Source organism: Terrapene carolina, unplaced genomic scaffold, assembly GCF_002925995.2.
Source record: "Terrapene carolina triunguis isolate 2854851 unplaced genomic scaffold, T_m_triunguis-2.0 Scaffold42, whole genome shotgun sequence".
In the NCBI taxonomy this organism is placed as follows: Eukaryota; Metazoa; Chordata; order Testudines; family Emydidae; genus Terrapene; species Terrapene triunguis.
In genome coordinates this window covers 19,306,911-19,317,746 of record NW_020664393.1, presented here as the reverse complement: position 1 = coordinate 19,317,746, position 10,836 = coordinate 19,306,911, and the positions used below count along the sequence as shown (strand labels likewise).

General features: G+C 42.5%; 1 protein-coding gene across 3 annotated transcripts in view; it reads right to left on the bottom strand.

The window, feature by feature from the left end:
• Positions 1–10,546, bottom strand: part of RRAGD (Ras related GTP binding D) — a 25,448-nt gene extending 14,902 nt beyond the window's left edge. Inside the window, exon 1 of one of the 3 annotated variants that reach the window (XM_026654190.1) lies at positions 10,286–10,546. In XM_026654190.1, coding sequence (XP_026509975.1) covers positions 10,286–10,415 — 130 coding nt within the window. In that variant the 5' untranslated portion in view covers positions 10,416–10,546. Of the gene's footprint in view, positions 1–3,186; positions 3,267–10,285 lie in introns of those variants that run through there. The other 2 variants (XM_026654201.1, XM_026654196.1) reach the window with 2 other exon arrangements.
• Positions 10,547–10,836: the final 290 nt, after the last annotated feature.

Genomic DNA, 10,836 nt, shown 5'->3' with positions numbered 1-10,836 from the left:
TTCACCCACGAAAGCTTATGCTCCAATACATCTGTTAGTCTATAAGGTGCCACAGGACTCTTTGTTGCTTTTTAATGTGATTCTAATATCATTGTCCTTTTATTGTCTAATTGAACCTGAAATACTTTTAAAATGTTTTTTAAAATAATCTAATTTCTCTTTATCCAATAGCAAGGATTATTGTTGGTTATCCAGACAGTTACTGGCTTTATCCAGTTTGTGGGAGAGAGGGGGGGTGGGGGGGAAGAGTATATTTAATATTAGGGTAGTACTTTTTGTTGCTGACTCAGTCTGCTAGAGTTACATACCATCCTATGCAGGATTGTAAGCCTCTAAAGAAAATACATGCCATAGGTGCTTCAGGAGGTGAAGGTGGCAACTTAGCAGGCAGCAGTCTTCCTTCTAGGTCAGTACTGAACCAAAGCCTCAGCACAGCGATGAGGCTCATTGGGCTATTGGAAGTTCCATCTCCAACAGAAGAGATGTTACTGTGTGCTATTGGACAGCTTGTATTAAACTCCAGAGGTGGTTGCTTTTCATCAGAGGTGAAATTTAGAGGAATAAACTATTCCAGCATAAGCACCTGTGTACTGGTCTAAGTATCCACACAAAGGGACATAACAAATTAACTTTTTCAGTAAATTATACAGGTAACCAAAATAGTTAAATTGATAAAAAGCTTTAGATGAGGCTTACGAGTTTTTAAAATGTTTTGAGACCTTAGGCTGAAAGGTGGTACTGGATATAATTACAAAGTACTTTCATGCACTTCTGCAACATTTCGTCTGTACCATAAAGCACATACAGGAAAGAGACACATGAGCACAGCATACATGAACGATCAAGACAGCAGCAGACAGTGGTCTGCCTCAGAGAACAAATGTTGCAGCAGACTAACAATGCTGGCAACAACTAAACACCTTAACCAGGAACTCTCACACCCACCATGAAAGACATGTTAGTTCACTGTTGGCGTAGTGTACTGATACAGTAACTCCTCACTTAAAGTCGTCCTGGTTAACGTTGTTTCATTGTTACGTTGCTGATCAATTAAAGAACATGCTCATTTAAAGTTGCGCAATGCTCCCTTATAACGTTGTTTGTCAGCCGCCTGCTTTGTCCACTGCTTGCAGGAAGAGCAGCCCGTTGGAGCTAGCTGGTGGGGGCTTGGAACCAGGTTGGACCGGCAGCCCCCCATTAGCTCCCCGCTCACCTAAGTTCCCTGTGCCGCAGCCGCCCAGCAGGCTATCAATTGCCGGCAGTTCAGCTGTCTCTCCCCCCACTGCCATGTGCTGCTCCTGCCCTCTGCCTTGGAGCTGCTCCTGGGAGCCTCCTGCTTGCTGTCCCCTCCCTCCTGCTTCTGCCCCCCCCCCCGCTTATACCATCTCCATAGAGCAAGGGCGGGACACGACAGGGCTCAGGATGGAGGGAGCTTGCTAGCAGCAGCTGCTATCTCAACTTGATCTACTTTAAAAGGCAATGTATTTAGAGTGGGATCAGCGTACTTAAAGGGGCAATGCGCATCTCTCTCTCTCTCACACACAGCGTGTGTGTCTCTGTCTGCCATGCTGTCTCCCCTCCCTCCATTTGTGCTGCCTTGTAGAGTGTGAGGCTACATTAACAACAATGTGTTAACCCTTGAGGGCTCAGTCGAGTGCTTGTTCATCATTTAGCAGTAAGGCATTCCCTGGGAAATATCCCACCCCCTGACTTCACCATCTCAACCAAGCTTCACAATCATCATTGCTGTGTACAGTATTAAATTGTTTGTTTAAAACTTATACTGTGTATATATAAAATGCAACTTTAAGCGAAACGATGTTAAGCGAATCCAATTTCCCCATAAGAATTAATGTAAATGAGGGGGTTAGGGTCCAGGGAATTTCTTTTTCACCAGACAAAAGACTATATTATATATTGTATATATTATATATTGTATATGTTATGTATTGTTTGTTTAAAACTTATACTGTGTGTATATATATATATACACAGTATAAGTTTTAAACAAATAATATTATCATTTCGCTTAAAGTCGCATTTTTCAGGAATATAACTACAACATTAAGCGAGGAGTTACTGTATATTACAGCAACAAAGAGAGATTTTCTTCATGTATTGTATGTATAACAATCACTCATCTTCCTTCACTCCTCTGGAAACATCTTTTGTATCAAAAACCAAGAAAACATAATTTTTAGACAAATGATCAACCTTCATGAAAAGGTACCAAAATTCAAAATGAATGAATTCAGGAATGGCAAATGAAGGATTTGATCCTGCAAGTTCTTGACTGCTGATGAGGACCATATATCTGCCTTCAGCAGAAACAAAGTTATTGGGGAAGAGAGACCCGCAAGATATCTGACAATGAAAGGAGGTTTATGAGATCTTTTTTCAGAAAAGATGTCCTGGACTGTATGAACCTGAGATCCAGTCTAACTCACAGTACTGATTCCCCAATAAACATTTTACAACTAATGACACTGTCATAATTTATAATTGACTTAATTCAGGGAAGCACTCTAAGTGAATCTGGTAAGGAAAATTATCTCAATGACTGGCATACTTGAACATCATCTTCTTATCACCACGCATTTAGTATGTAATCAGAGATGGGACTGAATCCAAAACTCTGGATCCAGAGTCAAACTCTGAGGATCTGAAATTCAAACTCAGTTCCAATTTCTAAAGAAAAATTAATGAGCTGAACTAACTCCCCCAAACTCAACTATCTCCCAGCTTTGGAAGGTTTGAAATCCAGAAAGAAATGTTGTAGCTCAGGCCCATTTCTATAAAGTACTGTATGAGATAGTTATGTATGATATGATAAAAGATTCTAGAGTAGTCATCTAATGTACCCTTATCGCTACACAAGTGTATGTATTCAAAGTGAAATACTATTAAAGTTAAATAAGTACAGGCACCTCTTGATGACTAATGTTATATAAATTGATGTTTTGTTTACAAGATGGAAAAATTCATGCCAGTACAGGGAGACTTACACAAGAACCTAAGAGGGGTTGAAGTAGTATAGATTCTCTGCACTGGGGTGAATTTCACCTATAAAGTGTAAGCAATGTGTTGTCATCAAGCCTATATGTTCTTCCATAAATTGGGTATGTTAGTTGAAGTACACATGCTTGGGGTGTGCACATCAGGAATGTAAAAAAATGTAGTACATACCTGTTATGTGTCTTGTGTTAATTACTCAAGTGTTATTCCAGGGGAACTAATATCTTGTCTGTATTGGTACAGAGCATCACATTGGCACCACCTACTGGCTCAAGAGCAGCTAGACTAGGCAGCCACAGATTGTGACATAGTGTTATCAGAATGACTGAGGTTAAGTGCAGATGATGCTGTAACTCCTGGATCCCAGGATTTTTGGATAATTTTAAAAGGCCTGTACTCATACCACCTTGTACTATGATCTCATTAGATACCACAAGTTAAACAGTGTCAGGCTGGATAATACATGGATGAAAGCCCTCCAAGTAAAACATAGTTGCTGCAGAAAGTGGTGTTGGCAATTCAGAGTGGAGGGAGAAGGGAGGGACCCCATTCTTCTTCATAAATAACAAACCACTGCCCTAGCATGGTGTTGTGATAATTCCATTGCTGGAGATATGGTCTTGTGGACAAAACAAACCAAAGTTCTGGGACTTCATAGTTTGTTTTTTCCTAGAAAAGAAAAAGAAAAAAAGGTGTTTGAAAGATTCCCAGTGCTCCAAAATGTACAGTACAGTCGCATCAATGTGTATGTACATGTGTTTATATAGGGTATGCCTACTCTGCAATTAGATACCTGCAGCTGGCTCACATGACTCAGGCTCACAAGGCTTAGGACTAAGGGGCTGTTTAATTGTGGTGAAGACATTCAGGCTTGGGCTGCAGCCCAAGCTCTGAGACCCTCCCACATCGCAGTGGCCCAGAGCCCAGGCTCCAGTTCAAGCCTGAACATCTACACTGCAATTAAACAGCCCCTTTGCCTGAGCCCACAAGCCACCTGACACAGGCCAGTGCGGTTTTTTAATTACAGTGTAGCTATACCTATATAGGGCAATTTGCTAACTGTCTTGGCCAACTCAAGATCATAAGTGAAAACCTGTTTGATGATTTATTTAATAAAAAACACTTTGAATGAAAGACTGTCTTTTGCGTTCCTTCTAGTCTGTGCTTTTTTTTTGCATGTTTCAAAGAATAAAAAAAAATTATATTGTCCAAAACCAATTATTCTTAATGATTTGAATTTTTAAATGAATTGTCATATTAGGTAAACTTTGCCAAACTGCTACACTTTTTCTGGAATCCTAATTTAAAGACTGCTTAATGTTAAAACTATACTTAAAAACAATTGATGTGAATTCTATTGCTTTAGGACTGCAGTTTATCTTTCTTATTTTTCAAGTTTCAGAGATGGAGACAGATAAATTATATTTTCAGATGTATGACTAGATGGCAGAATTGCCAGAGCATTTTCCTTTGAGAAGATTAGAGATTTCCTTATATGTAGAGGAACGGGACGATACATTGTCCGCCCACATTCTTTTATTGCACACATGACAAGGCCCTCCCCAGCTTGCCACGGAAATGCCTGTAGATACGTCATTACAACTTTCCAGACTAGGTTCTGAATTGTAGTTATGATATGACAAACACTAATCTACACATTTCACTTACTCTGGCAGTGGGGAAAAAAAATCTATTCTTCCCTTTACAGAATAAAATTAGTATAATTATTGATATTTCTTACTTAAAAGGCTAACATTTATAAAAGTGAGGTTTACACATAGTACAAATCCTAAAGATGTCAACAGTTTCCACTGGAGGGCAGCATGATCCTTTATCTTAATTTTTATCTGTAACCATGAAAAACCAGACTGCAGAAGTCATGCTAGTTAAACTATGTGCCCTTCGGAAGTATTCACAAATCAAGTTTTGTGCAAAACAACCTATCCAGAAGCACTTTCCTACACAATGGAGATGCCTTTAGGCCATGACAGACTTCAGATATCAACAGCAGTTTTGCGCATATTTATACAGTGCCACTGGCATACACACTGCATTATAAAGAAAAAGCAAGACAAAAGCCTTACTCAGAGAGTTTATAATCATTGAGCGCAATATGTAGTCTTTACTATGTTCTACTAGTGAGGGTAGTACATAGCATATACCATATTAGCTTCCTCACATTATTGGAGATGCTAACTGATAAGTTTCTTTCAAATAGTCCTCTTTAAGTCCCTATCCTGTGTCCCACCCCAATAGTGGGAGACAATTACAATATATCCCTTGCCTATTTCACAGTAGCCGGCGTTGCAAGATATTTATGTTCCAGATGCACTAAAGATTCATATGTCCCTTCATGCTTCAACCATCATTCCAGAGGACATGCGTCCATGCTGATGATGGGTTCTGCTTGATAACGACCCAGAGTAGTGCAGGCCAGTGCATGTTCATTTTCATCATCTGAGGCAGATGCCACCAGCAGAAGGTTGATTTTCTTTTTTGGTGGTTCGGGTTCTGTAGTTTCCGCATCGGAATGTTGCTCTTTTAAGACTTCTGAAAGCATGTTCCACACCTCGTCCCTCTCAGATTTTGGAAGGCACTTCAGATTCTTAAATCTTGGGTCGAGTGCTGTAGCTATCTTTAGAAATCTCACATTGGTACCTTCTTTACGTTTTGTCAAATCTGCAGTGAAAATGTTCTTAAAATGAACAACATGTGCTGGGTCATCATCCGAGACTGCTATAACATGAAATATATGGCAGAATGCGGGTAAATCACAGAGCAGGAGACATACAATTCTCCCCCAAGGAGTTCAGTCACAAATTTGATTAACGCATTATTTTTTTAACAAGTGTCATCAGCATGGAAGCATGTCCTCTGGAATGGTGGCCAAAGCATGAAGGGGCATATGAATGTTTGGCATATCTGGCACGTAAATACCTTGCAATGCTGGCTACAAAAGTGCCATGTGAACATCTGTTCTCACTTTCAGGTGACATTGTAAATAAGAAGCGGGCAGCATTAACTTCCGTAAATGTAAACAAACTTGTTTCTCTTAGTGATTGGCTGAACAAGAAGTACGACTGAGTGGACTTGTAGGCTCTAAAGTTTTACATTGTTTTGTTTTTGAGTGCAGTTATGTAACAAAAAAATCTACATTTGTAAGTTGAGCTTTCACGATAAAGAGATCGCAATACAGTACTTGTATGAGGTAAACCGAAAAATACTATTTCTTTTGTTTATCATTTTTACAGTGTAAATATTTGTAATAAAAATAATATAAAGTGAGCACTGTACACTTTGTATTCTGTGTTGTAATTGAAATCAAAGTATTCAAAAATATAGAAAAACATCCAAAATATTTAATAAATTTCAATTGGTATTCTTTTGTTTAACAGTGTGATTAAAACTGCGATTAATTTTTTTAATCATGGTTAATGTTTTTTGAGTTAATCACGTGAATTAACAGTGATTAATCGACAACCCTAGTTCATACATACTAGAAGTGAGGGTGGGGGAGGGATGATGTTCTTGTGGCTAAAGAACAGACTGAGAATCAGAAGATCTGGGTTCTGTTCTGCCACAGACCCACCAGATCTGGCATTCTGCTCCTGTATGACTTTGGGCCAGTCATGTAGGTGCTTTGTAGTACAGTTTCCCAACTGCAAGTGAGAAGATTTTTTATTACATACAGTTCAAGTGGGTTGTGAGGCTTTACAAAATTAAGTGCTTTGAGGTCTCTGAATGGAAGAACAAAGAATGATTATATGTGGAAAGCTGGAAGATTGCTGTGTTTTATGCACTAACATTTTCCAGTGTTCAGCCAAAAGGCAAGTAACTACTAGTCTTGGGAGGTGATCCACAGTATGTTCAGAAACTCCCTGTGCATGTACAATCATAACCTCTCAAGGTCCCTTCCAGTCCTAGAATCTATGAATCTATGAATAACCCCTATGTGGATATGGTGGGGTACAGGGACAAAGCAAACTAATAACTTTTGGAAAAAGTTATCTGCCATATATTGATCTTCCTCCACTTCTCTTTCATGGGAAGGAGGGATCCATGACTCTGATCTTTGCAGAGTTTGCTCCCTGAGTCCTGGAGAATGGTAAGGGTAAGCCAAGTAAGCCAAGGGGAAGAGAAAGACATCTTTCCCTCCAGCCCAGTGGAAGTTAAGTAAAGGAGATAACACGGCCAGGCTCCCTCTATAGAGACTCTGCCCTCTGCAGGCCTCAGAAGCAACAGGCAGGCCAGATCCACTGGATTTCCAAGAGAGCTCTTGGTGGCCAGAGCCTGCATGGAGGCATAGAGTCTCTATGAATTGCCCTGCCCACTTGTGGATTCCAGAGAGCCATCCGGTTTAGAAGAGGGTCTCATGGTTCATTCAAGGGAAAAAGGGTACCCTGAAGCAACAACAGAGGATAAATTCCATAAGGGGATCCTCATGGAGATTTCCTCCCTCAGTGCTTTTGCCTCCTTCAGATGTTTCTGGGACACAGCTGTTTTCATCAGTTAAATATAATATTACTACGCTACTACGAAAAAATGTTTTCTAGAGTTGTTGAGTTTTTTTAACTGCTGCAGTGACAGCAAGGGTCTACTGAGAAATAATCACCATTCTCTTCTCAGTAAGTTCCTTTGGATTACTTGTCTACAGCAAGTCTTAAACTCTACCCAAATTTAGTTATTTAAAAATAAACATGCTGTTGATTAGAAAACAAAAAAATTATAACTAATTTATATCAATCTTTGCAGACAGCTTTCCTAACAAAAGTGTTCATATATGACACATTGGGAAAAGATGTGGATAGACAAATTACTCCAGAGGAATGGGGTTTGATTTGTCAAAGAGGACCAGCAACCTCCATCTGTAGCACAACAAAAGAAAATGTCCTTAAGATATTGTTTCAATGGTACCTCACACCAGTCAGGTTAAAAACAGAGAGAGACTGTATGCAAATAAATGTTGAGAAACTGTGGTGAAAGATGAGATTGTATGCAGGACATGTCCAGTCATTAGAGAGTATTGGGATGCAATCTGTAGCCACATATCACAAACTATTGGATATTTATTATCAAATGATCCTTTGGTAATCATCCTGGGACTTCCTAGTGAAATGGTCACACAAAGGAAATAAAGAATTAATCTCTCATCTGCTAGTAGCTGCTAGGCTATTGGTAGCATCTCATTGTAAAAAGAAAAACAGTCCAACTATGGAGGAATGCTTCAAAAATATGGAAGGCTCTGGTTATGGAAAAATTAACACACAAATTATGTACCCAGCAAAATAGACAGAGGACAGATAGATACTTAGCTATTTGGTTGCATTTTATTCAATATTCAGACATAGTACAATCACCTGCAAAAACACCAGTACACCTGTCCAATTTTTTTGAATATTGATAGACATACCTGGTCTGTTAAATGTGTATACAAAGATTTCACTCAATATAATAAAAATCACTAGAAATGACATAAGTGTTATAATGATGTTCATTCTGTAATATGGTAATACCCTGTTAAACAGAAAGATTGGATGAATATAGTCCTGTATAATATCTCTTTAAACAAAAGCTAACTGTTGTAATAAATTGTTTTGTTTCTGATATTTACATGGCAAGGATTTGTAAACTTCTTAAAACTTCCTAAATAAATAAGTAGTTTCAAAAAATAAACACACTAACACAGAAAATCCCTTACTCAGATGTTTTAAGTGGTTTTAAAAGCAACAATACCTATTACACCATATCAGTCTGTATATCAATGAATATTTGGCTTTGTATTATGTACTTAAAAAGCAACCCCCTGAAATATTCAATATTCTCCAAGCTCCTTTGTAAAATGTAACAGTGTTTCAAGGGGAAAACAGTGCACATTCTAAGTGAAAGCAACAGGTGTTGGCCTGGACTACCTCTTTTGTAATGTATTTCCCAACAAGCATTTGTTTTGTAACATCACTGTTGCCTCTACATGCACTGATGGATAAAGCAAATGGCAATGCAGGCACCCACAGCAACATATATATGCATACGGTCACACATACATTTAAGCAGAGCTTGGAAGTCTGGGGACTGACATTCACAGCTGCAGAGCAGCCCTGGATACAGAGCTCTTTGCTTGCTGCTGCCTTTTATAGCCTGACATCTGTCCTCCCCGCCTCTTGGCACTTTAAAGAAACATCACCAGGCCATGTCCATTATATTATACATGGAAAACTTTCACAGCAGAAGACATGGTAAGTACTATATGGAGATGTTTTTCTGTTTGAATGTCTCCTATTCCCATTCCCCAACATATAACCAGTGCTGCTCTCCTCCCCCCATCAAAACACTGAGTCCCCATGTCCTTCCATCCATTCCTGTTCATACTTCCTAATACATCCCTATTCCTCATACATTCCCTTCACCATACAACTACCTTGTTCTCCCTTCTTGCCTCCTACCCCATAACACAGCCAAATTTGACATGCTCAAACTTGCTTACTCTCCCTCCCCCCACAATACAGGATCACTGCTCTACCTCCCTATTCAGTATCCCTTACCCTCCCTAAAGAGACCCTAACCCCATCCTATACCCCCATCACCAAATCCTGTCCCTTCCCATACCCACACAGCCAACACCTTCGTTTATCTCATTCTCAGGGCCAGCCCCTCCCCCTATTCCCAAAGAGCCAGCCTCTTCTCCCACTCCATCCCCAACTCAGCCCCTGCCTTGCCCCTTCCCCCACACCCAGAGCCAGGCTCCCATCCCCACATTGCCTTCCCCTCCCCACAGAGCCAGTCCAGTCCCAGTCCCCTCTCCAGTCAGTCCATGCCTTTATCCTATCCCCCCATCCAGAGCCATCTCCTCCCCATCCCCAGAAAACCAGCCCTTGCCCTGCCCCATTCCCTGCTCCCCCACACCCAGACCCAGTCCCCCATTACCATAGTACCTTCCCCTGTGCCCTCCCGAGAGAGCCAGTCACCCCCAGCTCCTGCCCCCCACAGACAGCCCATCTTGCCCCATCCCCCCACACCCACAGTGCCAGCCCCTTCCCACCCCCACACAGCCAGCCCCTGCCTTGCCCCATCCCCCCACACCCACAGTGCCAGCCCCTTCCCACCCCACACAACCAGCCCCTGCCTTGCCCCATCCCCCACACCCACAGTGCCAGCCCCTTCCCCACCCCACACAATCAGTTCCTGCCCCCACACCCAGCACTGGGTCGGCTCCCGGCCCCGGAGGCATGGGGCGGTGGCGGCGCTGCCCTCCCCGGCACGGCGGGGCACTCACACGCTTCGTCGGCGCCGGTCTCCGGGTCTCCATCCGAGAAGGACTCGGCCCCATCCCCGTAATCCGCGAGCCCAACAAGCTCATCTTCCTCCTCCTCCTCCTCCTGGGGCATCCTCGGCACCTGGCTCATCGCGGCTGTCGCGGGAAGTTCCGATTCGGTCCCTTCCCCGCGGGCCCTGGGCCAGGCGGTGCTTGGACTGGAGCAGCCAGCCAGAGCCCGCGTCCTCCCAGAGGAGCGAGCGAGAGAGACTGCGTGACCCGAGTCACCTGACACAGCCGGGCGGTCACTCACTCACACAAGCACCGCCGCCACGCTCTGCACACGCAGGGCAGGGCCGTGCACCCTGCCCCGGCACACGGCTCCGCCTGGGCGGCTGTGCGCACCGCCAGCCCCCGGCACTGGCACAGGGGCACTGCCACACTGTTCACGCGGAGCCAGCCCAGTCACACACCCCCCGTCACTCACAGACAGGCACTGCCACACGGAGCTGTGCCCCAGGCAGTCACACCCACAGCCTCCCCCCTGTCACTCACAGACAGGCACTGCCACA